Source organism: Phytophthora sojae (genome assembly GCF_000149755.1).
Source record: "Phytophthora sojae unplaced genomic scaffold PHYSOscaffold_13, whole genome shotgun sequence".
Taxonomy (NCBI): domain Eukaryota; phylum Oomycota; class Peronosporomycetes; order Peronosporales; family Peronosporaceae; genus Phytophthora; species Phytophthora sojae.
Genome location: NW_009258127.1, coordinates 1,317,384 through 1,344,649, shown reverse-complemented (window position 1 = coordinate 1,344,649; position 27,266 = coordinate 1,317,384). Strand labels below are relative to the sequence as shown.

The 27,266-nt window shown below is 56.0% G+C and overlaps 10 protein-coding genes across 10 annotated transcripts; 6 read left to right on the top strand and 4 right to left on the bottom strand.

The window, feature by feature from the left end:
* Positions 1–2,273: 2,273 nt before the first annotated feature.
* Positions 2,274–4,001, bottom strand: PHYSODRAFT_529593 (hypothetical protein; the record flags this gene model as incomplete). The annotated part of the gene is made up of 1 exon (XM_009539502.1): positions 2,274–4,001. The coding sequence occupies one exon, from the start codon at positions 3,999–4,001 to the stop codon at positions 2,274–2,276; it is 1,728 nt and encodes a 575-aa protein (XP_009537797.1).
* Positions 4,002–4,681: 680 nt separating this feature from the next.
* On the top strand, positions 4,682–6,766 carry PHYSODRAFT_529901 (hypothetical protein; the record flags this gene model as incomplete). The annotated part of the gene is made up of 3 exons (XM_009539501.1): positions 4,682–4,913; positions 4,975–5,648; positions 5,723–6,766. 3 exons carry the CDS (start codon positions 4,682–4,684, stop codon positions 6,764–6,766), a joined length of 1,950 nt encoding a protein of 649 aa, XP_009537796.1.
* Positions 6,767–8,034: 1,268 nt separating this feature from the next.
* PHYSODRAFT_353035 (hypothetical protein) lies at positions 8,035–11,721 on the top strand (the record flags this gene model as incomplete). Its single annotated transcript, XM_009539500.1, has 1 exon — positions 8,035–11,721. One exon carries the CDS (start codon positions 8,035–8,037, stop codon positions 11,719–11,721), a length of 3,687 nt encoding a protein of 1,228 aa, XP_009537795.1.
* Positions 11,722–12,022: 301 nt separating this feature from the next.
* Positions 12,023–13,481, bottom strand: PHYSODRAFT_319613 (hypothetical protein; the record flags this gene model as incomplete). The annotated part of the gene is made up of 5 exons (XM_009539499.1): positions 12,023–12,157; positions 12,240–12,343; positions 12,421–13,051; positions 13,148–13,228; positions 13,353–13,481. 5 exons carry the CDS (start codon positions 13,479–13,481, stop codon positions 12,023–12,025), a joined length of 1,080 nt encoding a protein of 359 aa, XP_009537794.1.
* A 354-nt stretch (positions 13,482–13,835) lies between these two features.
* On the top strand, positions 13,836–15,917 carry PHYSODRAFT_251900 (Leishmanolysin metalloprotease M8, Zn-binding site; the record flags this gene model as incomplete). Its single annotated transcript, XM_009539498.1, has 1 exon — positions 13,836–15,917. One exon carries the CDS (start codon positions 13,836–13,838, stop codon positions 15,915–15,917), a length of 2,082 nt encoding a protein of 693 aa, XP_009537793.1.
* Positions 15,918–16,291: 374 nt separating this feature from the next.
* Positions 16,292–18,262, top strand: PHYSODRAFT_251852 (Leishmanolysin metalloprotease M8, Zn-binding site; the record flags this gene model as incomplete). The annotated part of the gene is made up of 1 exon (XM_009539497.1): positions 16,292–18,262. The coding sequence occupies one exon, from the start codon at positions 16,292–16,294 to the stop codon at positions 18,260–18,262; it is 1,971 nt and encodes a 656-aa protein (XP_009537792.1).
* Positions 18,263–19,147: 885 nt separating this feature from the next.
* Positions 19,148–20,641, top strand: PHYSODRAFT_530709 (hypothetical protein; the record flags this gene model as incomplete). The annotated part of the gene is made up of 1 exon (XM_009539496.1): positions 19,148–20,641. The coding sequence occupies one exon, from the start codon at positions 19,148–19,150 to the stop codon at positions 20,639–20,641; it is 1,494 nt and encodes a 497-aa protein (XP_009537791.1).
* A 1,290-nt stretch (positions 20,642–21,931) lies between these two features.
* Positions 21,932–24,924, bottom strand: PHYSODRAFT_405736 (hypothetical protein; the record flags this gene model as incomplete). The annotated part of the gene is made up of 5 exons (XM_009539495.1): positions 21,932–22,360; positions 22,451–22,579; positions 22,646–23,779; positions 23,845–24,668; positions 24,762–24,924. Coding segments are annotated over 5 exons (2,679 nt in total), but the record flags the coding sequence as incomplete, so codon positions are not given.
* A 104-nt stretch (positions 24,925–25,028) lies between these two features.
* Positions 25,029–25,463, top strand: PHYSODRAFT_341187 (hypothetical protein; the record flags this gene model as incomplete). Its single annotated transcript, XM_009539494.1, has 3 exons — positions 25,029–25,184; positions 25,267–25,332; positions 25,407–25,463. The coding sequence occupies 3 exons, from the start codon at positions 25,029–25,031 to the stop codon at positions 25,461–25,463; spliced, it is 279 nt and encodes a 92-aa protein (XP_009537789.1).
* A 166-nt stretch (positions 25,464–25,629) lies between these two features.
* On the bottom strand, positions 25,630–27,210 carry PHYSODRAFT_307050 (hypothetical protein; the record flags this gene model as incomplete). The annotated part of the gene is made up of 2 exons (XM_009539493.1): positions 25,630–26,366; positions 26,580–27,210. 2 exons carry the CDS (start codon positions 27,208–27,210, stop codon positions 25,630–25,632), a joined length of 1,368 nt encoding a protein of 455 aa, XP_009537788.1.
* Between the last annotated feature and the right edge of the window lie 56 nt (positions 27,211–27,266).

The following is a 27,266-nucleotide window of genomic DNA, read 5'->3' as shown; positions in this document are numbered from 1 at the left end:
TGGTCGTCAGCTCGATTCTCGTTTACCGCCAAATCACTACACCACACTAGTACTAGCTCGAATGAAGCGGCTTCGGCGCTGCGAAGAAAGCTGGAGAATGAGTGGTGCTTGAAACCCTCAAAGAAAGTGGAGGTGGTCATCTGGACCACCATTTTTCTGTTCGTGACTGAAAGACAGCAGGCAGAGCCTGCAACTCGTTTTCATGTTGCCTGCAGAGGGTGTCGCGGTCATCGCATCACCCTGTTCACGCTGTCGGGCAAAATCTCACAGACAAGTGCTTTCAAAAATTATGCGCGACTCCCTCGAATCGTAGCGCCACCTTAGTACTGTATGACTGACGTAGGATATCTGGTTGTACATGGACTCGTAGAATCGCTTTCGAAAATGTTGGAGTTTTCACCCAAGTCCGAGGATATGATAACTTGTCCTGATTCAGGCGGTTGCCGCGCTCCGGTAGGTATAAGCTTATTGGTACCAGAACGAATGGCTCACTGGACAGATGCCCGATTGGAGAAGCTCAATCAATCTACTGCAGGTGTTGCTCATAGTAATCCAAAGTTTGACACTGAAGCAGTCGCTTGGCGTTTCGGCTGGTTTGCAGCGAACAAGCTGTAGGTTGCCGCCAGCCAGCAATGCTGGCCAAACATATCCACGGTGAACCGTGCAAAGCTTCGAACAGCCCCAGGCACTGACACGGCGAAACGATGCACGCTCTCAAGATGGTAGTAATGCCGGGTAGAAATGCGAAAAGCTGCACTTTTGTAAATTCTGCGTCACGTTGCAGGGGCTTTCAAAGCCGAAAGTTGATCCCGAGGCGAAAATCTCGCTGATAGAGCACTGCCAGGTGGCGCTCAGGAAGGGAGTCCTTCAAGGTGGTAGCCCTTCTGTTTTGGCGGTTGGTCTAACGGTGGCTACATCCTGACAAGATTCTTACGCCTCGGTGCAAAGCTCACACAAAGCTCAGAGAGCATTTGTTGCTCGCTCGTAAGCTGCTAAACTTGGAGCGGCGACAAAGTGCACCATGATACAGTACCATGGCTTGGCTTACCTGCAGCAACGGAGCGGCAGTGCCGCACATAATAGCTGCATTAATTTTTCATAATTTACATGTATTATCAATATCACGTGAACGAAACTGTCAAGACCTGCAAGCGCCGCTAGCCTTGCGGTACATGCATCTTTAAAATGTCCTCTCGCAACCGAGAACTGAGCAACACCTCAATCGGATACTTATACATATTTCTTGATCAAAAGTTTTAGGTTTGTTAAACAAGTGCCAAATATAAATAATAATGGTATGTACATGTACTACTTAAAAAGTAAGTATGTACAACACAGCGACTACTTTTTATTTTAAAAAAATAAAGTAGATATCAAGCGCTTTCCCGAAGTGTGTATTAAGATGCCTAATTTTCAAGTGTGAAGGAAGGCATTGATAGCGTCGGTATTTAGTGTTCGCCTGTACTCGGAAGATAGGTAATTAACAAAATTTACAAACCAATCAGACGATGAAATCGGGAGTATCTCACAAGCTGTGAGTCACAGTGTGAATTCATCAGCTGCAACCACTGTACAGCTCAAGTTTTCCTGTGGAATCCGCTCGGGGAATAGCGCAAATAAAAAGTAGTCTGGATGACTGCTTCGAGCGTGGAAAGGAAACTCCTGATGTCACGACAATGGGGGAGTTATAAAATCTTATTTTGACTCTATTGGTGTCACACTATTATACTCATGGTGCACTTCAATGTACTTCTCTGGCCCACATAAGAAACAGCACTTCGGTTTTCTGGACATAACTTTTTACAAAACAATCGTTTGGTGACTCGCAATACCTCAACCGAAAGCTGCGCATTTGCTCCGTTTCACGCTATGATTTAAAAAAATCTAGCAGCAGAAAGAAAAGAGAAACAGCCTTTTATCTGAAGTCCGTTTTAGGCAACATTTAGGTTTTTTAGCGAGGTGCCGTCAAAAATTAGCGATATTAAAAAATAAAATATCACCGTAATCGCGAGTGACTGCATTACCCTTTTGTTCGGTTGTCGATGTTGTAGCGCCTGTTGGAGACGAGTTAGAAGGGCTACGGTTTTGAGGTTTTTCTACGCGATTATCTCGACATGCGCAGACCCATTTATTTTGGCCAATAGTAAGATGAAACAGTTGATTATACCCAATCATATGTGACATGTGGTTCACATCAAATTGAGGTGTAATGCCGAATGTTGTTTCTTAAGTGGGCCAGAGAAGTATTTACTTGACATATTATTTTCTAAGTTTCAACGGCGCGCATGTACTTCGCGGCGCACTACGGAAGCTGCAGCGATTGAAAAAATATTGGACAGCACCATGTGGTCTAGTGATCCCGCCATCGACGATGCACCATGCTCCACGACGCTGAGAAACGCCGCCTTCAGTTGAAGCGGTGTCTTGTAGCGCAGTACTTGCCCGTGGAACGGTTTGATCAACGCCGCCGCAGTTTCGTCAGCCTCAGCAGATAACAGCGATAGATACACACAAGTCAGCGTGGTATTAGTCGAGACAGCACGCTGAAGTCCGTTCCAAACGTCCACCTCGGTAGGATCGTGACCGATGACTTCAAGTTGAAGCATCTCCAGGGGCTTGCTGCTCGAGTTCAGCAACAACGATGACAACTGAGCGCCAACAGTAGGGGTAATGCATTCCACGAGAACACCCAGCCTAGCTATATGACAGCGGCCCTCTTCGTATGCTCGCAACAGTGGCGACAAGTCCGTCATCAGGTTGCGGGTCACGTTCAACTTCGCCAGATTCGGACAGACATGAAGAATTGTGTCCAAATCTTGAGAATTTAACCCACACGCCGGAACGTCCAGTGATACCAGGGATCTACCCAGTAGCCGCAGCAAAGCCACCATACCGTTGCTTTGTTCCTCTGCCCCCCGATAAGTTAAAGAGTGCAATCCGGGTCGTACTCTTGCTCCAGACAATTTCGACACGCACGATGGCTTAGATGTTTCGTACCTCACAGCGCTTCTAACCACCCAGCCGAAACCGTAGCCTGGAATCAAAATGCATAACCAATCAACCAGCCGCACCATGACCTCGTACTCAAAGTCATTCGCTTGAAGTGTCCCCGGCAGCAACTGGGGCCATGCCGCAGAATAGCCAGGATTCGTCCACGCTTGAGACCCGCCCAGCAGCCGAACGAAAAGCCGCTCATTCGGAGGCAGTTCACACTCTTCGCACCCTTCACCCTCAGGCAGACGCCCGTCCTGCAAAAGCACCAACGTTCTCCCGGGATGAGGCGATTCTAGCATTGCTACAAGGGCCTCCATGTCCTCAATTTGCAGCTGCAATCCAGAGACATCGAAGTGTTCCAGTGCAGAGCCCGAGTCTACGTGGAAGACAGCTAAGAAGATCCACGCCCACAACAACCGAGAGTTTGAATGCGCACCGCGAGTCGTGTACCCCACGGACAGTTTCGCCAGAGGCGATGAGTACCGAAGCGCAGAACAAAGAGCTGCCATGCAGTTGCCATCGACCCCCACTCGGGTCAGGTCCAATGCCCTGAGGGGCGATGACGGCGCCAGCACTTGTCTAGTGAACACCTGGAAACTCTGGAGCCCCGAAGGATTTCTCAGCGAGTTGAAGTACACCCCGGGCAGCATCAGATTGCGGATCGTTGACGACGGGAGCGTGACCAGCTTGGCCAGCAGCATCACGTCCTCTGATGCGCTTAGAAAGCGGCAGTTGTCGAACCAGAGCGACGTGACCTCAAACTTGACGTGCCGAAACCCCTCCTCCTCCTCATCCGTCGAAGTGTCCACCTTGGCAAAAAGGTCCTGCATACTGTCCACCATGCTGCGAAGAATAGAAGTGTCCACGACGTTGTTGGATAGTCGCAAACAAATTTCAACCGGTTGTCTCCTCCGCCGACTTCCCGGCACCTGTAGACACTGAATGAGATGTCTGTCCTCCTCGGCCAACAGCCCTTGAGGGTCCATCTGCAAGAACTGGAAGAACATTTGCACGCCCTCTAGCGTCGGCCTCCCTATGGACAGCGCGAACTTGGGGGCAGCCCCGACGTCTCGCACCGTCTCGAGGTACTTCTCGTCCTTGAAGTCCGCGGGTCTCAGCAGCGCCGGCCACCACAGAGACTCGAAGCTCTCCTCCCACCGACACGACGGCGTCGCGCTCAATTGGCCGACGAGCTCCAGCAGCGCCCGACGTGTCTGCAGCTGCTGGGCGATCGACGGCCTGCCCGGTTGGGACAGCGGCACGTTGATCTGGCTCAGCGTGACGATGTCCAGACGCACCCAGCACTCGGCGGGGGACAGCGGCCACGAGCGGCCGACGGCGGCGCCGAAGCCGCAGCGCACGAGTCTACACGGGCTGCAAGCGGCCAGCTCCGCGCCTTGCGAGGACGCGCGGGCCGCGTACTTGGCCACCAGCTCCGTCGCGTCCTGCAGCGCCAGCGTCGTCGTCAGGAAGCCGTCGTGGCCATCGGCCGTCTGCATGGTCTCCTCGGTATTCCACGCACGAACTCAGATGATGGTACCAAAACTTTGGTACGGTACCGAAAGCATGGTACGGTACCAAAACCACGGTACCACCAAGCCCAAAGCCAATTTCCCATCGGGATCGATGCACTCGTCTTCATACTGGAATCAAGTGAGTCAGCGACGTCGGAGTAGGTAGCAGCAGCATGTCGACCCCCAAGGCGCGCAAGTCCGTCAAGGTGGGCGGCAACGTGGGCGTGCTGACGGGCCGCCGCAACCGCCAGCAGACCATGCTGTCCATCCGCAAGGCCAAGAAGGAGGACGCGTACGCCACGCGCCGCAACCTCAAGGCCAACCACCCGCCGGCCGCCGCGCAGACCGCCAGCCGCAAGGAGCTGCTGCTCAACCTGGCCTCGCGCTCCCAGGCCCTGCTGCTCGGTGCGTCATACCACCAATACCCTCATTCACTCTGTTGTTCTCTGACTGACTCAGCGCACAGGCATCCAGCGGCCGGATGCGCTCACGAGGCAAAAGTCCATGCGCGCCTTCGTGTACCTGTTGTCCAGCGGCGTGCCACCGCTCTTCGACGAGAGCGACTCGCAGCACGAGGGTCTGTGGCGCACCATCCTGGCCGCGCTGCCCTCCTTCGTGGCCATCCTGAACGAGGACCTGCCCGACGCCAACGCCGCGCAGCTGCACTCTGACGCGGCCTTCGCGCTGCGCTTCATCTCGTCCATGGACAAGGCCAGCGCCGTGATCGCGTCGGGCGCCGTGCCCAAGCTCGTGCAGCTCTTCCAGTCGGGCATCTCGGAGCTGCAGATCCAGGCCGCCTGGTGTCTGGGAAACATCGCGTCCGCGTCCGCCGAGAGCTGCCAGGAGATCGTTAAGGTGTGTCCGCCCAGCGTGGTGCTGCCGCACATCCGCATGGCCACGCCGTCGCTCCGCCGCGCAGCAGTGTGGCTGCTGCGCAGCCTTGTCGAGTTCCCCGACGTCCTGGACAAGAGCGGCGTCATGGGACCGGATACCAAGCGCGAGATGATGGAGTTGCTCTCGAGCATCATCCTGCAGCTCTCGAACGAGAAGGTGAGCAACTTCGTCTCGGCCAACGGCCAGGCGGGCGAGGCGATCAAGTTCAAGAAGGCGGCGGCCATCGCGCCATGGCGGATCTTCGAGGTGCGTTTACTTGTTGTTGTTGGTTCGTAAGATGTCAACCTGAGTTATGCCTAACCGAGCCCCTTCTGACGTAGATCAACACGGGCAAGCCCGCACCGAACGATATCGCCGTCGTGCGGTTCGTGCGCGAGGTTGATGAAACGACTGTGGAGGTCATGGACGTCGACGTGAACTTCGAGACGGGCGAGAACATGGTGTTCCAGGCGAAGAAGGCGGATATGCGGCCACTGCAGGTGATGGACGACGCCATTGGCGAAGACGACGAGCTCGAGGACGAAGAGACCGACCTGCTGGATGAACAAGTACTGACGCTGTGCGATAGCTGCTGGGCGCTGGTCGAGATGACGCTGCACGACAGCGACGTCGTGGGCGGCATCGTTAACGCCGGCCTGTGCCCGCGGCTGGTGGAGCTGCTGTACATTTCACAAAGCAGTGTTATCTTGGCACCAGTGCTGAGACTACTGGGTAACATTGTGTCCGCGGAGATTTCCTTCTCCCAAGCCGTGATCGACGCCAAGCTACTAGAGGTGATCCCTAGTGTTATGACGACAACAAGTCGAGCAGTGCGCGAGGAGGCGTGCTGGATGCTGTCAAATATTGCTGGCGGTCAGGAGGAGCAGGTAGTCGCGATGATGAACGCCCCTGGAGTTATCAACGGACTGGTGGAGCAGATGGCGTGGGCCGAGTACGGCGTCAAGCGCGAGGCTACATGGGCGATGTGCAACATAATCGTACGAGCGAACCTCGACTTTATCAAGGAAGTCGTGCGGATGGGCGTGCTGCAGTCGTTCTGCCCGCTCCTGGACGAGTGGGAGGACCCGATGGTGGAGCTCGTCATCTTGGAGGCGATCGAGAGCCTGCTGCAGAAGGACCCGCAGGTGGGGCGCATAGCTGTCGAGGAGAGCGGCTGCCTGGAGAAGATAGAGGAGCTGTCCTATTACCAGAACGACGACGTGAGCAGCATGGCGTCGCAGCTGATAGACACGTGGTTCGACAACGCCGGCGACGAGGCGGACGCCACGCTGGCGCCGGCCGTGGTGGGGTCCGAGCAGACCGGCGAGGCGCTCAACTTCCAGCCCGTGCAGGGCGACGTCCAGTTTAACTTCACGCAGAGTTGATCGGCCTAGCACAGCCCAGCCTGGCCGAGTCCGCGTAATTTGCGAAGATAGCCATAAAGTGAACTCGCCCCTTGTTTCTCTTGACGAATTTCGTTCGTGGTTGCAGGTCGAAATGACACGCGCGACCTGATTAATCGACCCTTCCGACCGACCGACCAGCTGCGGTCGCTGGCAGCGAGTGACCTGCCCGCGGTCTTGCCCCACGCAGCACGCGCGATCTCGAAGCGTGGCATGATGTGTCAACAGTGCAGAGCCCAGCGCCGTCGGCCGCCGCGAGGCCAGCGCTTGCAAGTGTACGGAGCAGCGACAGCGGAGACCTCTCCGACGCAAGCCGCTTCATGCGCTCGCGAGACGACCGGACACATCATGACTCGTGGCGTCGCCCGGATTCCATTGGCAACGAGCGCGCATGTATCCGAGCGGAGCAGCAACGTCCGCCAGCAGGCCGAGCAGAGCAGATCAACTTGCCTTTGCTCTTGCAGTTGCAATGAGGACCATTGAGTCGTCCGGCCGCACCTGCCAAAGATACAGCGACTGCAATTATGCCCCACCTTGGTTTTGTGCAGTACGCCGCTGGACAGAGTATCGCGGCGGTCAGCGCACACGCATGCGCCGAAGCAGGAACATGCTGCAGTGCAGGAATTCAACGGCAATGACGCCAACGAACAGTGGGACGCGCCCGAAGGGACCCGAAAGATAAAACAAAGCAAGCGAGCGAGTCCTGCGTTGCCCATAGCGGCGCTACTGCTGCAGCAGAGCTTCGACGCGCACACATGGTCGCCTCTGTCTTTCTCGGTTGCGAGGCGAGGCCATCGTGAAGGCGACCATGTGTGCGCGGCCATGTGCCTCGTCGATTAAAAATCGCGCGTCGAAAGGCATACCATATAATACTATAAATAAGTACTCAGAATGTAAACAAACATAGTTACATGTAATTTTTTCACTATAAGCTGACTTACCGCATATCTTACCATTTTGTACTGCATCGTGATAAATTGTTCGAAGACGGATTAAGCCCAGAAAAGAGGCTTTTTGTCTGCTGATTAGTGTACCGCGGTAAACACAAATAGACTTGGCTTTTGTATGGCCGGTATCAGGACGCACCCACAAACAGCGGGAATGCAGGCCCTCGCCGTCTGGGCGATCACTTTGCAACTTTCCGCCTTGCGCGCACTCCAGCAGCCGCCGCAGTCTCCAGCTCGCCAGCCTTCCAGCTCCGCCTCGCCCGCCCCCCTCCCCAGCCCGCCCGCGCCGCCGTTCCCCCTTGAATGGTTGACCCCCCAGACTTATATGGCCGAGACTCATGCGTGGACCCGAGCGAACTGAGGCGAGCGTCGTCTCTGCAAGACGCGGCCGCGGCCGAGGAGACGCCGCCCTCCTCTTCTTTCTCCTACGCTGCAGCACACACTCCTAGAGCCAGCGGCGCCGCGCGCCACAACAAGCAACAACAACAGCAACAACTCTTACTGAATGAAGACGACAACGCCGACGACGACGCGGCCGAGCGCTCGCGCCGCTCCTCGCACCGCGACCGATTCATGAGCGACGCCGAGCGCCTCGTGGCCATGGATCCGCGCAAGACCCGCGATTCCTTCGCCCTAGTGGACCACCGAGAGGACCAGTGGGCCTGGTACGAGAAGCCCGTGGCCGCCATCCTCGAGGACTTCCAGGTCGACGCCGAGCGCGGCCTGGACGCTGACGACGCGCGCAAGCGCCTCGCCCAGAACGGGCCCAACTCGCTCGAGGCCGAGAAGAAGGCCCCCGTGTACGTCATCTTCCTGCTGCAGTTCACCAACGTGATCATCGGTCTGCTCATGGCGGCGGCCGTGGCCTCCATCGCCCTGCAGGAGTTCGTGGAAGGCCTGGCCATCATCGCCATCGTCACGCTCAACGCCGTCATCGCCACGATCCAGGAGCACAACGCCAGCAACGCCCTCGAGGCGCTGCAGAAGATGACGTCCCCGCAGTGCGTCGTGCTGCGCGACGGCGGCCGCCAGGTGCAGATCCCGAGCGAGCAGCTGGTCACGGGCGACATCGTCGTGCTCACGACTGGTGACATTGTGCCGGCCGACATCCGCCTCATCTTCAGCTCGGACTTCAAGGTCAACGAGATGATCCTCACTGGCGAGTCCGAGGACGTGCTCAAGAAGTACGACGCCGACATGAGCCGCAGCGAGAAGCTCACGGCCGACAACATGGTGTTCGCCTCCACTTCTGTCGCCACGGGCAACGCCACCGGCGTGGTCGTGGAGACGGGCATGAAGACCCGCGTGGGCTCCATTGCTGCCCTTCTCAAGGGAGGTAGGGGCGCCGATGGCTCGCGCCCCAACTGCTGGCGCCGCTTTGTGGACAAGTACTACCCGAAGATGACTCCTCTGCAGCAGAGCCTCCACCACTTGGGTGTCGTCATGGGAACCGTGGTGCTCGGGATCTGCGTCATTGTGTTCGTGGTCGGAATGGTCCGAGACAACGCCGACCCGAAAAACCCGTCACGCCCCGTGTGGCTCAACATGGTGATGGTCTCCGTGTCGCTGGCTGTAAGCGCAGTTCCTGAGGGACTGCCCATGGTGGTCACGATTTGTCTGTCCACCGGCACGGCCGCCATGGTGAAGAAGAACGTCCTCGTTCGCAAGCTCGCAGCAGTCGAGTCGCTGGGTGCAAGCTCGGTCATTTGCACCGACAAGACGGGCACTCTGACGGAAGGCAAGATGACGGCAGTGAAGATGTGGAGTGACTCGGTTGTGTACGACATCACCGGCACGGGCTTCAACCCAACCGGCGACATCCTTCGCAACGGCGTGAGTCAGACCAAGGCTTCCGTTCCGGTGCGCACGACACTGCTGTCTGCGGTGCTGTGCAGCAACACGAGCTTGCAGCAAGAAGAGAGCGAGACTGGTGCCCCCTTGTGGGTCCCTATGGGTAACTCGTCGGAGGCACCTCTTGTTGTCGCGGCCGCCAAGGCGGGTATTTGGCGTGAAGAAGCTATGAAGGCGTACCCACGAGTGACCGAGGTGCCGTTTTCGTCTACCAGGAAGATGATGATCACAGTTAACGAGGTCTCGGCGGGTGAACCGCACCTGGACATGCTACAACTTCCAGGAATGACCAAGTTTGTGGCGAACGTCAAGGGAGCCCCCAACTACATCGCTCAGAACTGCACCCAGCTGCTTCGTACGGATGGATCCGTCACGAAGATGCACGAAAGCGATCGCACCAGGATCTTGGAGGCTGTAGATGAGCTTTCGTCTCAAGCGCTGCGAGTTCTTGCCGTAGCCATCCGCCCGCTGGACATTTTGCCATACGCCGAAGACGAAGATGACATTGAAGCCAAGTTTGAGGCGCTCTGTGCCCCGCTCATCTTCGTCGGCCTTGTCGCCTCCATCGATCCTCCTCGAGAGGGCGTCAAGGATGCCATCAACACGGCTCGTCAGGCTTCGATCCGTACTGTGATGATCACTGGTGACTACCTCAAGACTGCTGTGGCTATTGCTCGCGACATTGATCTGCTGCAAAATGGTGCCGATACCGAAACGCAAGCGGTGGACTGTGGTGTGCTGCGCCCGCATCAGAACGTATATCTTCCCGATGCGGAGCTGGACGAAATCACTAGCCAAGTGTCGGTCTTCGCGCGTGCGAAGCCCGAAGACAAGATCGAGATTGTGAAGTCTCTGCAGCGTCAAGGGCACGTGGCCGCGATGACTGGTGATGGTGTCAACGACGCACCTGCACTCAAGGAGGCTGACATCGGTGTGGCGATGGGAATCACAGGAACTGCTGTTGCCAAGGGTGCCTCAGATATGATCCTGACGGACGACAACTTCTGCAGCATTGTTTCCGCCGTCGAAAAGGGCCGCGAGATCTACGGCAATATCCAGCGCTTCGTGTGCTTTCTCCTATCAACCAACTTCGGCGAGATTACGGTAATTTTCACGGCGATCGCCGTGGGAATGCCGAACCCGCTGGAGCCGCTGCAGATTCTAGTGCTCAACCTGTTCGCGGATGGTATGGCTGCTGTGGCTCTTAGCCTGGAAAAGGGCGATGGCACGGTCATGTCTGAGCGCCCTCGCCCTCGTTCGGAGCACATTATCCATGGCCGTCTGTGGGTGCTTGTGCTTTCAAACGCATTCCTGATCGCTTTCGGTGCATTGATCGTATTTACTATCGGTCTATATTGGAACTTCGAGAACGTTTTGCTGGACGATATCACCGCGGACATCGATGCTAATAGCGGCGAAGAAGCCTACAAGAATGTGGTGTGCTCGCGCTGGATGGGCATGGGCAATGGATGGCAGGCGTACAGCAATTGCGGCGCTCGTGATCTCGACGGAACCTACCTCTTCAACGAAAACATCCGCTCGCTGGACTACTACGAGAGCGACGAACTCCTCTGCTACGGTGGCGACTACGAGTGCGTGTCGGAAGGCACGTCGCGCTCGCAGACCATGGCGTTCATCTACATCACGACAATGGAGATGCTTCGTGCCTACACCGCCCGCAGCTTTACAAAGTCTGTTTTCAAGGACATGTTCAGCAACAAGTGGATGCAGATGGCTGCCGTGGGCTCAATCACGCTGACGCTATCTGTGACCAACATCCCTGTTATCATGGACGACCTCTTCGGCTTCGCGTACATCGAGTGGTACGAGTGGATGTTCTCGATGGTGTTCGCGCTGGTGATGGTTGCCTTCGGAGAGACATTGAAGTGCGTCTACCGTCGTCGTGATCGCGGAAAGGCTCGCAAGGCTGCTGAAGCCGAGTACGCGGGTATGGTGGAAGAGATCCGCAGTCTGCGCAACCACATCGAGCACCTGGAGGGCAAGTGGGAGACTGAAATGCAGCAGCTCCGCATCCGTGTGGGCTACGACGAACCCATGTCACATTCGCCTAACGGCAACTCGACTCTCACGTCGTCTTCCTCGTCCCGCTCGAGTGAAGAGGGCACAGTGCCGCTATAGGGGGACCATCGATTCTCTGTCGCCCCTGTTCTCGTCGTCGAGGCCCGAGGTGCAAATGCATATATTGCGTATGAATAGGCAGGTAGTGATCGACTGCGAGGGAAGTCGGTAGGTATATTGCCTGGAGGCAACAAAGCTAATGAAAATCCTGTTTGGATGGAACTCTTATCTAGTTTTTGCATTGAAAAATGTTGTTAAAATTGTTTGAACGGTATGCAAACAGAGGAATGGGAAAACATTCGCGTGACACGTTTGGGTCATCAAGTATCCTACCAACGTTGACCCTTGCAGGCTTGTCCGATCACATGACAATGGTGCCGGGGTCGGGGATACTGGCGGAGATGGCTTTATGCGGCAAGATGAGCCCGCCGTTGATAAACTTCTCGTCCTTTACCTGCACGTCCTCGCCGACGACGGTGATGCCCTCGATTCGGCACTAACGATCAGCAATAGAGCACACGTCAGCATCTTCCAGGCGACAAAAAGCTACCATGATGGTAACATGAAGAAGCACGTACCCATCGCCCAATAGTTGACCCCCATCCGATAATGCTCGACTGGATCCACGAGTTCGCGCGCACCGTCACACCGCGAAGCAGCGTAGTCCGGCTCAGTCGAACGCCTATCGACAGAAGTACATCGAGGGAAAAAAATGAGCACCTTCTACCCATCATGTGTTGACCGATCCAGCTTACATACCGTCCTCAATAACACACCCTGGACCAACGACAACGTTGGGGCCAATCAGACAGCCCTCGCCGATCACCGCCGTGGGGTCCACCATCACGTTACCGATAAACTTGGAGCCCGTGGACAGCGAATCCGAGTTGGAGCGCTCGAGGAAGTCGAGGTGCAGGCACATGCCCGAGAGGAAGTCCTTGGGCTGACCAATATCCATCCAGTAGCCGGGCAGCACCATCGAGAAAAGGTTGCCCTCGGCCGCCATCTGCGGGAAGATCTCCTTCTCGATGGACGTCGGGCGCAGCTGGATGCGGTCCAGCACCTCGCGGTTGAAGATATAGATGCCGGCATTAATCTTGTTGCCCACGTACTCGCGCGGCTTCTCCACGAAGCGCTGGATCTGGCCGTCGGCGTTCGAGATGACCACGCCGTACTTGGAGGGCTCGTCCACGCGGGTCACCATGAGGGTGCCCTCGCCCCCGTGGGCCTTGTGGAAGTCCAGGAAGTCCTGCAGCCGGTACTCGCAGATAACGTCGCTGTTGAACACGAAGAACGGGTCACCGTCGTCCAGCAGCTCACGGGCCAGCGCCAAAGGCCCCGCCGTGCCCAGCGGCTCGGTTTCGTGGGAGCACGAGATCTTGATCTGGTACTGTTTTGCATTATCATAATCAATTACATGTCAAAAATGATGTCCGTCAGAGACACGTGTCAATAATGGCTTGATCGCTTCGTGCAGCCTCCGAACCTTCTTCTCCATGGACTCGAGCGCCGCCAGCATCACCTGCGGCTGGTAGTTCACGGCCAGGATCACCTCCGTCACTCCGACCTGCGTTTTCGACAGAATAGCATTCAGTTATTGACAAATGTCAAAAATAAAAATCCTTTGACAAGATACACTGCGGGGAAGCTTAGCATGCTCTCTGTCGAGCACCAGCGCCACGCCCACGCACCGCCACGAGCGCCTCGATCTGGTGCAGCACGATGGACTTGTTGCAGAACTCCACCAGCGGCTTGGGGCACGACAGCGTCAGCGGCCGCAGCCGCGTGCCGAAGCCGCCCACGAGGATCAGCGCCTTCATCTTCGCACCTCGACACTTCGAGTTTGTATGGGGACGATCAAGCTGGATCATTGGAACCGACTAAGTACGACCATAAATATGTACCCAAATAGGGGTACATACGTAAAAGCTTCAACTTCAAATGATGAATAGTATCCACCTGGACAACTATGCTTGCTTGCTGGATAAGGCAGTAGCTAAGCTTAGGTCGTTGGGATCGGGACGCACGCAGACGCTGGTGATGGCCGCCTCCGAGATCTGAGTCGCGTCCCGATACTGAAAATAGGCGGCGGCGCTGACATGGGCATGAGCAAGAAGATGAGCAGGACGGACAAGCTCGGCGGTAGCTCTTAGTTGCCCACTGTCGGTGTATCAATGAAGCTGGTGATGATGAGGTGTACGGTAGTTAAAGGGCTCATCGCACTGCTGCTGCCGCTGGCTCGCGCCTGCATCCACGACCGACTGGACCACCGGGTGGTCGAAAGTCTCCAGCACTACGCCGACATCCACCCGTTGGATGTGAACGCGACGAACTTCGAGTCCGCGACGGCCGAGGACGTCTACCAGCCGATCCGCATCACGCCGTACTACGACGAAGACACGCTCAACCTCATCTCTGCGGAGAAGCGAGCGGTCATCTACAAGGTCATCCCCGATGCCATCGAGCGATTCCGGAATGCTCTGAGCGTCGTGCCCGTGCAAGGCAAACTGGCAGCGCAGCACTCGTGCTACTACCAATGGGATGCCACGCCTCCAGTCTGCGTCAATTTTGTCCAAGACGAAGCTTGCTTCGAGATGCCGATGCCCGCGGAGCATTTCGGCGCCACGCGCTACTGCAGCACCTGCCCCAACATTAAAAATGGTTGTCTTGGTGGCGATTGCGCCTATACGGCCGCTGGAGGCATGGAGGACACGGACTTCCTGCTCTACGTCCGGTCCATAACAACCGATAATTGCGAGAGCCGCACACTGGCCTACGCCTCGACGTGTCAGCTGGACCAATTCGACCGCCCCACCTTCGGAATGGCCAACTTCTGCCCCGAGATGATCAGCACGGCGGACGAAGACTACGACGCGCAACTCGCCACCGCCCTGCACGAAATAACGCACGCGCTCGGGTTCTCCGCCATCTTGTTTCCGTACATGCGCTACCCTGACGGAACTCCGCGCACTCCACGTGACGCGAATGGGATGCCACCCACGTATAAGTCAGGAACATGCCCCGACGGCTCGGAGATCAGCTACTACGTCGAACCCAGCGCCGACACAGTGCAGTACTCAACCGAGCGAGGCCACTCAGTCGCCAAGATGGTCACGCCCAATGTCGCCGCGTTTGTGCAGTCGCACTTCGGTTGCGAGTCACTGAGTGGAGCTGAGATCGAGCAGCAAGACGGAACTGGTTGCTTGGGTTCCCACTGGGAAGAACGTATCTTCGAGTCCGAGTACATGACCCCAGTGATCAGCTACCGCAACGTCTTCAGTGCACTGACCCTGGCGTACTTCGAAGACTCAGGATGGTACCGAGCGAATCTGTCTACAGCCGAGCGACTGCATTTCGGAGAGAACCGCGGATGCGCGTTTGCCACGGAAAAGTGCATCAATCCAGCGACTGGCGTATCCATTGCAAGCGATCACTTTTGTACCAGCAACACCGCTGAAAGCTGCTCCGTGGACGCGACGTCGCGGTCAGTCTGTTCGATCAGCTCGGGTGAAACAATCCCAAGCGAGTATCGATACTTTCCAGGCGCCCCGACCAAGGGAGGAGACGTATATGCCGACTATTGTCCGATCAATACCGGCTACTCGTACGGAGACTGCAGCGATGTCAGTAACGTGGAATTGGCCGATACTACAGGTATCAACATCCTGGGCGAGTCGTACGGCTCCAATGCCAGGTGTACAGCTAGCACGTTGCGCAGTGACGACGCGATCGCATCAGGGTGGAAGATGCCTCCTAGTCGTCCAACAGGGTGTTATGCTATGCGCTGCTACGACGACGGTAGCAGCAACGACCCGAGTCAAAGTATCATCGAGGTGACGATCCCTCGCAGCAACACAAATGATGTGGTTCAGGTGAACTGCTCATTTAAGGGAGAACAGGTATCGGCGCCGGGCTTCACTGGGTGGTTGACATGTCCGGATCCGAATGTCATCTGCGACTCGCTTGAAAGCTACGACTTCGTGGACGACTCGGGTACAGGAAGTAGTGGCTCAAGTGCGAGTGCAACAGGTTCAAGCGGCTCAAGTGCAAGCTCGAGCGCAACAGGGTCAAGCACTTATTCAAGCGGGTCAAGCGGCCATTCGAGCGGAACGGGGTCAAGCGGCACAGGATCAAGTGACACCGGTTCAGGCACTGCCAATTTGCGCACCACTAACGCAGCACACGCGTTACACTCAGGAGCGACTTGGATTGCGCACCTGCTAGCATTGACTTTGCTGGTTTGGATATTTTATTAAGCACGTGCATTAATTCATCAAGTGCAAGCGGCATCAAGGCGCTCGAGTATCATCATCGCTTCGACAGATTAAAAAAACAATAAGTCCCTATCCGATAATCATAAAAATGAATGGACTTCCTAAGCTTATCGAAATTCACTAGAAACTTTACGGATGCGCTCCCTGCATATTGAAGGAGGCGATCGCTATCAGACTGAGTGAGGCCTTAACTTAGCTTGGATTGCATTTCCGCTTATCTTCGAGACCTGAGTCTGACACTGAAAATAGGCGAGGAGTGCTTCAATTCTTCGAATGCGACACCCATGTCATGGAACTTGGTGGATCGGCAACGATGACCTTACTTGTCGATTTCCTCTGCATCAACGAGGCTGGCGATGGCGGGGAGCGTCAAAGCCCTGGTCATCCTGCTTTTTGCTCTGCTTCAGCTGGCCCAAGGGTGCATCCACCACAAGTTAGATCACAAGGTAGTCGACAGCCAGCAGCACTACGGAGACATCCACCCATTCGACGTTGCCAACAGGAAGCGGAGGCTCGATGGGGAAGACGTGACCAACTTCCAGACGTACGAGTCTGCTGTAGCTGACGACGCCTACCAACCGATCCGCATCACGCCGTACTACGACGAAGCCACGCTCAGCCTCATCACGGAAGACGAGCGAACGGTCCTCTACCAGGTCGTCGGCGACGCTATCGAGCGGTTCCAGAATGCACTGAAGGTCGTCCCAGTCCAAGGCAAGTTGGCTGCTCAGCACACGTGCTCCTCCTACTATCCGTCAACGCCTCGCGTCTGCAGCGGCTTCGTCAAGAACGAGAAATGCCTGGAGATGGTGATCCCCGCTGAGCATTTCGGAGCCACGCTCAAGTGCAGCACCTGTCCTAGTGAGGATGGCTGCAAAGGTGGCGACTGTGAATACTCAGACGCTAACGGGGTTGAGAATACCGACTTCCTGCTCTACGTCCGGTCCGCGGATACCGTCAACTGCGGCTCTCGGACACTTGCCTACGCCTCGTCCTGCCAGAAAGATCAATACGACCGCCCTACCTTCGGGATGGTCAACTTCTGCCCTACCCAGATCAGCACATTGGCTGAAGACTACGAGTCGCAGGTCTCTACGGCCATGCACGAAATGACCCACGCGCTTGGGTTTTCAGCGCAGTTCTTCCCTCTAATGCGCTACCCTGACGGCACTCCGCGGACCCCACGCGACGAAAAAGGCAACCCGCCTACTTACAGGTCAGGAACTTGTCCCGACGGCTCGGAGATCAGCTACTACGTCGAACCCAGCGCCGACACAGTGCAGTACTCAACCGAGCGAGGCCACTCAGTCGCCAAGATGGTCACGCCCAATGTCGCCGCGTTTGTGCAGTCGCACTTCGGTTGCGAGTCACTGAGTGGAGCTGAGATCGAGCAGCAAGACGGAACTGGTTGCTTGGGTTCCCACTGGGAAGAACGTATCTTCGAGCCTGAGTACATGACGCCGGTCGACAGCTTCCGCAACGTCTTCAGTGCACTGACCCTGGCGTTCTTCGAGGACTCTGGATGGTATCGCGCCAATGTATCGGCCGCTGAGCGGATGCACTTCGGAGAGAGCCGCGGATGCGCGTTTGCCACTGAGAAGTGCATCAACCCAGAGACTGGCGTGTCCATTGCAAGCGACCACTTCTGCACCAGCAACAGCGCCGAAAGCTGCTCCGTGGACGCGACGTCGCGCTCCGTTTGCTCCCTTCTGGACGGTGAGAGTATCCCAAACGACTATCAGTACTTCCCGGGTGACCCGACCAAGGGAGGAGACTCGTACCCCGACTACTGTCCGATTAACGTCGGATACACTTACGGAGACTGCAGCAATGCCAACAACCTGCAGCTAGCGGGCCAAGCGGAGGTCAACATCCTGGGCGAGTCGTATGGCTCCAGTTCCAGGTGCACAGCTAGTACGCTGCGCAGTGAAGACTCGACCAATTGGGTTGTGAACGCTTACCGCCAAACGGGATGCTACGCAATGCGCTGCTACGCCAGTACAGCCAGCAACGACTCGAGTCAGAGTACGATCGAGTTGACGATCCCTCGTAGCAAGACAAACGACGCGGTTCGGGTGAACTGCACGACGAAAGGCGAACAACTGTCGGTGCCGGGGTTTTCAGGCTTGCTGACGTGTCCGGACCCAAATGTTATCTGCGATTCTGCTGCTAGCTACAGTTTCGTACACGACTCGGGTACGGGAGGAACCGGTTCAGGTACTGTTAACCTGCGTTCCCCCAACGCGGCAACCACACAACACTCAACAGCGTCTTGGGTCGCACACTTGGTTGGGCTGTTCGTGGCTGTCTACGCGGCTGCGCCCTAGTTTTGATGAACACCCTACTGTAAATTCATTAGAAGAAAGGAAAGATTAATTATTTTGACGAAGTACATCATTATGTTTGGGCTTTTTCCGATCGATACCTTCGAGCTTGTTTGTATGTTCTTATAGAAGTACAAACTGAGTCAAGATTTTCAATGGCACCGGACGATTTTTTTTTCGCGGTATCGGGTATTTCACGGAACGGAGTGCCCGTTGTTGAAGAACTGCTACCACAAGTTCTGTTAAGAGCTTAACTTAGCCATCTTTGCGTTCGTGCACCCTCATCCTCATCCTCACGCATCCACCTTCCTCCTTCTCCAGGACCTTAGTCGAGTACTGAAAATAGTCAAGAGCAAAGCGCCATGACGCGGATCGGCTCAATGGAGCGGAGGGGGGTGGTGATCTTAGTTGCCGATTGCCTTCACGTTGGCAATGGCGAGCTGTATCAAGGCAGCGGTTGGTGTCTGTATAGTGATCGCGCAGCTGGCCCAAGGCTGCATCCACGACAAGCTAGATCACAAAATCGCCGAAAGCCACCAACACTACGGTGACATCCATCCGTTTGACTCGCACAATCGGAAGCGGAAGCTCGCGGCCGAAGACTCGACCAACTTCCAGACGTACGAGTCTACAGCTACAACGACGGATGATGCCTACCAGCCGATTCGGATCACTCCGTACTACGACGAAGATACGCTCAGCCTCATTTCGGATGAAAAACGAGTAATCATCAACAAGATCATCCCGGGCGCTATCGAGCGCTTCAAGAACGCCTTGAAGGTCATCCCGGTTCAAGGCAAGCTGGCTGCCCAACACACCTGCCGTACGCAATGGCTCACGGCGCCTCCGATCTGCAAGACGTTCGTGCAAAACGAGAAGTGCCTCGAGATGCCCATTCCGACGGAACATTTCGGAGCCACGCGCAAGTGCGATTCCTGCCCCAAGGAAGGATGCACCGGTGGAATCTGCACGTACACGGAGGCTCAAGGCGTGGAGAATACCGACTTCCTGCTCTACATTCGGTCGGCGATCACAGACTACTGCGGAGCTCGCACACTCGCCTACGCTTCATCCTGTCAGAAGGACCAGTACGACCGCCCCACCTTCGGGATGGTCAACTTCTGCCCCTCGCAGATCAGCACAGCGGCCGAAGACTACGACTCGCAAGTGGCGACGGCCATGCACGAGATCACCCACGCGCTTGGGTTCTCCGCGCAGTTCTTTCCTCTGATGCGCTACCCCGATGGCACCCCGAGGACCCCACGTGACGCTAATGGACGACCGCCGACTTTCAAGACGGGGACGTGTCCGAATGGCTCGCCCATCGACTACTACGTCGAACCAAGTACGAACACAGTGCAGCACTCCACCGAGCGAGGCCACGTTGTGTCCAAGATGGTCACCCCCAAAGTGGCTGCGTTCGTCAAGGCCCACTTCAACTGCAGCTCTCTGACTGGCGCTGAGATCGAGCAGCAGGACGACTCGGGCTGTCTGGGATCGCACTGGGAGGAACGCATCTTCGAGCCCGAGTACATGACCCCAGTGGACAGCCACCGCAACGTCTTCAGCGCACTGACGCTGGCGTTCTTCGAAGACTCGGGATGGTATCGTGCAATCCCGTCAGCAGCTGAACGACTCCACTTTGGAGAGAACCGAGGGTGCGCCTTTGCCACTGAGAAGTGCATCAACCCGGACACTGGGAAATCTGTGGCGGCCGATCACTTCTGCACGAGTGACAGCGCTGAAAGCTGCTCGGTGGACGCCGGATCCCGCTCTGTTTGTACGATATCCACTGGCAAGTCGATCCCTCGCGACTATCGGTACTTCCCGGGTGCCCCCACGAAAGGAGGCGACGACTTCGCCGACTTCTGCCCCATGAACGTCGGCTACACGTACGGAGACTGCAGCAACCCCGCCAACCTCGTCTTCCCGTCCAAAACCAAGATCAACATCCTCGGCGAATTCTACTGCTCCAACTGCAAGTGCACAGCTACGACGCTGCGCAGTGACGACTCGACCAACTGGCTCGTCAACTCCAGACGCCAGACTGGATGCTACGCGATGCGGTGCATCGCCCCCGCCGACGGCAGCAACGACCCCAGCAAGACTATAATCGAGTTCTCGATCCCTCGCAGCAAGACGAAAGACGCGGTTGCGGTGAACTGCACTTCAAAGGGGGCTCAGCTGTCGGTCCCTGGGTTCTCCGGCCTCCTCACGTGTCCAGATCCCTCCGTCATTTGCGATTCGGCCGAGAGCTTCACGTTTGCTGACGATATTACCACGTCGACCAACTTGCGCTCCTCAAGCGCAACACATGCAGCAACATCTTGGCTCACGATGCTGCTGGGATGGGCCTTTACCGCTTATGCTCTGTGGCAATGAGCACCAATTTTTGATAGCCAAACATTATTATTCTAGCCTTGCCTCGGCTGTACATACCAATAGAAACTTTTGTAACATTTCAGCTCGTGTTAACCCCAAAAGTATTCGAGACGATCATTGAGCAGCCATGTATTCACAAAGCAGTGTTGGAAAATGAGCGCGTACTGCTCGAATTCCACGGCACCAACGTTGGAAAGTTGCTGGACGGGAGGCTCCGCTGTGCGCAATTGCTGGAGAGTGAAGGATACGATGAAAGTGGACGGGGCTTTGGGGAAATGGTCGCGGAATTCCGATGATCCAAGGCGATGGGCAGTTTTGAACGACGCAGCAAGTGCCTCAGCACAAGCTTTCGCATTTGATAGTGACACCAAGCCGTCCACGAGAACAGAACTTCGCTGGAACGAAGCTTGAAGCTCACTCTCTTGCTCGCGTAGGTAGGTCATACGGCCCTTGACTTGCTGTTCTTCTGCCTCGGTCGTTGCTTGCGCTAAGAGCTGCAGATTTACAAGCAACGCAGGGATTAGTACACTCAGGTATCAAAGCATTCTCAGATCTGACGAAGTAGGTTACCTCTCGAAGCCACACGGGCAACACTGTCGGGAGCCTCCAGGAGCCAGCCTGGCAGTATCGAATTTGTTCCTGGGCTTCGCTTGAAACAGCTTTTACGTCACTGGGCCTTGCATCTGATTGAATCGGATCGTGTGAAATGAAGCTGCATATCCCAGAAGAGGAGGGCATTTCCGTGGCTTCAAGCTCCGATGTGTCCGTAGGACTCTTGTCGCTCATTAACAACGATAGATGAACTAATTGGTTCGTCACTTCCGTAGTAGTGATCCTTTCGTTGGGCTTAGTCTCTTGAACGTTTTCGTCACCCGTTGTAGGCAGACCTGGCGGCACTTCTTCCCCTGATGGTAGAGCTTTCTGTATGAAGCCGTGATGATAAGTGTATCGCTCTAGAATCGTTCCTTGCGTGAAGAACTTCCTTGACCGAATATCCGAATTCGAGGCATGCAACGGACCTACCACGTACTGGAACAGCATCAGTTTTTCTGCTACGGACAAGTTCGGGAACGTCGAGTTGATAGGCGCTCTCTCATTGTCGTGAATTTCACGAATAACCGAGTTAAAGCTTTGGTAGCGACTTCCACTGAGAAGAACGACGTGCTTCCTCGCGTCGGATTCTTTGCCAGTCGTCGGATCTACCCGTTGCCAGTTGAACAGAATTTCCAACAAGCGCTTGACGTCTTTCCTGTAAAATCCAAACTTTCTGCGGTAGGCGGAATCCACACACGCCTTCTCCCTGATGTCCTCAAGAGATTCATCAAAGAGAGCCTCGGTCGACACCAGCAATAACGTTGACAATGCCGGCGTCTCCAGCAGCATCTGAAGAGCTCCCCACGTGGATTCGTGAATAGATGAGCATTCTAGTTCCTCTGTCGGGAGAACAAACAGCCCGAAGGCTCCGAAGCAATGACTCAAAGGTTTGCACCATCGAAATTCATCACCACGCAGACGCTTGGAAGGGGGCAGCAGCAAATTCTGGTATCGCACATGGAATTTCGCCAATAGTTCGCGAACATTGACGTTCTGCTGGTCTTCGCCCTCTTGGTTGTTCGCTGGGAGTTGGTCGTTTTCATTAGTCAAGATGAGGTGTGCACCGTGGGCGAGACTCTCGCGGATACCAGGCGTGTTCCACGCTGATCGGTACATCTCGCGGAACTTCCTATGAATCATAGCGGTGGTGAGCACTTCGCTCTCATTGATCCCGTCGACTTGAGTGGGAGAGGCCATGTTGCTACCGGCGTATACTAGCGCCTCGTGGATGTGAGGGTTTGACTCAGGGAAGAACTGTCCGCCGAGATGAATCGCCAGATTTAGACCGACAAGCGGCATCTTGACTGTGTTCTCCTGGATCGTTTGCCACAAATTGGCGGCGTCCTTCTTGTCTTCAGACAATATTTCTGGGATATTGACAGCGCCATTTTCGTTTCCAAGGGCTACAACGTCGAATTGTTGCGGGGATTTCGCCACTGTTGTAAAACTTGCTTGAAATAGTTCGGAATGCTGGACATTCTCAAACGACAGTCGATAGTAGTGTCCTGAGCGCAAGTGCGTGATGAAGAACGAATTGGCTTGGTCGGCGAAGAACCGCTGGAACACGCGACGGCTCTCCCGAGTGAGTGGGTTCTTCACCAAACACACAACGTCAGCGTATCGGTCGACCTCCAGAAGCACAACCGCACAGAACTCGTCCACCCACCCAACCACTGGCCCAAGCAGAACCTTGGGAAGGTTGTAGAACTGCTTGTCTTTCCCTACTCGACAAGCCTCAATGGTGTTACCCTGTCCACTCTCCACTCTCAAGTCGAGAAAGCACTTCTTGTTGGCCACTTCTTCAACGTGTTCAAACTCAAATCGACCATGGAGCAGTCCGCTCCTCCTTGGTATCACAGAGTCATAGGGTGTGGCTGAAATTGCTCCAATTGTGAATTGCTCGGAGTCCGTCCTCAGCTTCGTGTCCTTCACGCGCATCCTGGCAAAGCAGCGCGCTGGGTTGGCACCACCAAGCACGATGAACTGGCGATTGGGCTGCTGGAGCTTCCAGTCGAAAAGTTGAGAGAGTAAGCGCGCTTGGGCCGATTTATTCGCGCTCCACGCCGTCTCAATTTCCTCGGAGGTGTCAACCACGGAGCTTTTTGCGTCAGGAACGAGGTCGTCTATGAGCGGAGCTTCGGAGCACAGCAGGAGGAGCTGGACACTAGCGCGCGCGAGCGTCTCCTCGATGAACCTCCACTGCACGTTGCTCAGCAGCTCATTCTCTCGCGCTTGAGACCCGCCAGGCTCCAACCTGCTACTACGTAAGTCAAGAACGAGGACGCAAATGCTCCCAACCTCAAACACAAACTCTTCTCCTCGCTGCGGCGCCAGCACTTGGTTGTAGCTTACCAACTGCTTTTCCAACTTCGCCTTCTCCGCCTCCAAAGCTCGCAAATTTTTCTCCACGCGTCTGGCGCCTTCAATTTCGTGTCGTTTCTTCTGAAGCTCCAGTTCCTCCGCGGTTTTCGGGATCTGAACAGACAACGCGAAGATTTGAGCTGTCGACGCCAACGCTGTCTCCGCGAGCGCTAGTAACTCCACCTAACCAAACCAGTAAAATCGTTAGACCACTCACCGTTTGTTCGGAGAGCAGCAATTGCACTCACCTCCCGCTCGACGAGCTGCTTGAAACCATCGTCCCACAACTGCCGCTGGTATTCGTGAAACAGTCGTCGGGCGCAGCGCGTAACAGTTCGAACCACTTGCATCCGCAGCGTCGGCTGCTCGTGGTCGATGTAAAACTCGTCACGCGTGGTGAACCGCGGATAGATGTCAGCATCGCTCCACATCATGAGGTTGCAGGCGTTCGCCAGCACGAACTGCAGATGGGGCGAAAGCGTCCACTGCGACCGGTACGCAGAGCGAAGCACCTCCAGCGCCTTCATCTCCACCAGCGCCCAGTCTGGCTGCGCTGCAGCATCACTCGATGCTCCCTGTCCATAGAGCAACAGCAACTGCACCGCCTTGTCGAACATCCGCTGCATCGCAACCTGTCCGCCCAAATGCAGCACGATCTGCGTCTCGCCTCGCTCCACGCGCTCCCGAACGTCCTGCCACAAGTTCGCCTCCCCGCTCTCAATATCAAACACGTCGTCCCCACTAACCACCGCGACGTTCAGCTTGCTGCCGTGCTCCAAACTCTGCGTCCGAAACGTGCCGCGCTTTAACTCGACGTCCTTGCTCCGAATGCCTCCAAAGGTGACAGTATAACTTTTGCCAGGCACCAGCCTCTCCAACACGAACACCACGGGGCGATCGGCTTCACACTGCACTGCGACTCGATGCTGCGGCAGCTCCACCATGGAGTTCGTGGCCGTATCCAGCGTCGACACGTGCGCCGTCACCAGAGCGCGTCGATCCACTTCCAGCAGCACCCGCGCTCGCTGGAACTCCACCTTCCCCACCACCGGCCCCAGAACCACCTTCACATCTGTGAACCCATGGCAAAACAAGGAGAACCCCCAGCGTTAAACCACTCATGTAGCATCAAAACTGAAGGGCTATCGGACAAGTTGATCGATACCCTCTCGCGTGTTAATTATCACGTTATCCACTGAAATTTGGCCGGGCCGGAGAGCGGGAGGAGGGCGACAACGAAGGCTCAGCGCTTGCAACGACCGATGCATGTCCGCCAGCTCCTCTTTGAGCCTGGCGGGCTCCATCTCGCCACTCGGAGCATTCCCCATGATGATACACCGCGACTCCCCAAAGGTCAACTTGAAGTGGGTCTACTGTGAATATTGGGTTGTGTACACCACATCGTGCTGCTCAGTGTTGAATATCGAGCCCAATGCTGCTGGACAAGAGGAAGGAGGTGCTGCGGCTGTACCGCGAGATCCTGCGCACCACGCGCATGTTCCCGCACCGCAACGAGCAGGGTCAGCTCTGGTCGGACGTGCTACAGAAGAATGCGCGCATGGAGATCGAGCAGAACCGCTACGAGACGGTAATATACCCATTTAGTCCAATGCAATTATGACAATAACTGATCCGTAATGTTATATTCGTAAAATTATTTTTCAATGTAGGACGGAGAGACCATCTCCAAGCGCATTCTATTCGGCTGGAAGTGCTTGCAAGAGGTCCAGGAGAAGGTAATACGGCTTTCCAAATGGGGATATCAAAGCTAGCTGCTCATCTTTTTTTATTTCTTGTTGTTTTGCTGTAGGTGATGGAGAAGCACGAGGAATTGTCCAACAACTTGGATAATGACAAGAAAAAGTAGCCTGGAGAGGATTGCCACCGGTTAGAGCCAAGTCAGCACTGTGCTGTTGCTTCATTATCAACAGTGGGGGGACTTACCTGCACATTGAAGACGGGTTCACTTTGTTTCCCTGTCGATTTTCTAGGTAAAACATTGAAATCAGAAGGTTCTATTCACGACTTAACGGTCACAATAGAGGCATGAAGTGCTGGTTACTACGGAACTCGAGGTAGAGCGTGAAGAGCACGTGCAGCGACTCGTAGACGTTCTTGTGTACGGGGATATCCAGCAGCGCGCAGATGACGCGCACGTACTGTTCGAGACCCATGTCCAGGTCGGCGCTGGGCAGCGTCGTCTTGCTCAGCAGCTCCTCGAACTCTTCTGGCCAGACCTGCATGAGGCTCTCGATGTCGGGCATTGTCTTGGTGTAGTGGACCTGTGGCGGTGGCTTCGTGCGATGCAGGTCGGCGATGGATTTGATCCAGCGGTCGATTTCTCGCGGGGACTTCTCGGCGTTCTCGATGCTGCGGACGACAATGTCGCCGTGTTTCTTCTTGGACGTGGAGCGCAGCTGTAAGTCCAAGACCGTTGCGTCAGATTGAGTCAAGCTCGGCTCGTCCAGCATTTTCAGTCCAAGTTGGTCCGCTTGGCCGTCGGGGCGTGGAATCTTCAAGAAGGCGTCCATATCCCCCACCGCTGGGATATACTCAGGGATGAAGCACTTGAGTCGCGTCTCCAGCTCGATCTCTTGCGCCTTGAAGCGTCCAATGTACTGAAACAGCTCGCGGATTTCGTGGGAAACCTTCAAGTGTGCGTAGTCGCTCTCCTTGTAGCCGCCAGCGTTGGCCATCATGGCCGCGTGGTTCGAGCTGCCTCCACCAGCACTAGCAGCTCCCGTTCCAGCGCTGCTGCTCGCGTGTGGAGCTGCAGCTGAAGGCGCGTGAGACGTGGACTGGGACTCTTCTCCTTCGTCGTCGTCATCATCGTCGTCGTCATCGTCGTCGTCACCACTCTCCGAGTCCTCGGAGGAACTAGCAGACTCGTGTGCAGGCTTTCGCGCCGGCTCCGGGCGCTTGTCTGGAGCTGCAGCTGCAGGCTTCGGTGCTGGAGCTGCCGCCTCCACGCTAACCTTCTTACTCTCACTCTGCATTGGCTGCGGTGGCTGACGCGCTGGCGCTGCGGACGGCGTCGGTTGACTCTCCTTCGTGTCGTGTCGAGCCTTGGGGCTCGGCTGGCCGTTGGTGTCGACGCTGTCGCCCGAGTCGCTCAGATCGACCTCTTCGTCGAACGGTTTGTTCTTCATCTCGTTGCCCACTGCAGTCGACGCCGACGACGCGCCGCCCTTTGCGTCCCTCGCGTTGGTGGATCCTAGTGCGGGTTTCTCGGACGCAGCGGCCGACGTCTTCTTGGGGCTCTCAACCTCCTGCACGCTCTCGGACAACTCGACCGCCTCGTCGAACGGTTGATTCTTGAGCGCTTTGCCCGCGCCCGGCTGCCTCTTGGGCGAGTTGGGGTCTTCGGACGCGATGCTGCCCTCCGACTCGCTCAGGTCCACGGCCTCGTCGAACGGTTGGTTCACCAGCGTACGCTCCGAGCCTGCGGCCTTGACGGCCGAGGCCTTGGCTCCGTCCTTGGCTTTGCCCTTGCGGTCGTCGTCCGACTCGGACATGTCCTCCTCGCTCGAGTCCTCCTCGCTGCCGCTGTCCGAGATGTCCTCGTCGCTGCCGGAGTCGTCTTCGTCAGCGTGCTTGGACTCGCGCTTCGACATGGTTAGAGGTAGAGTTGCTTAAGGCCGAAGGTGGTGAGGTGGGGTAAGACTGGGCT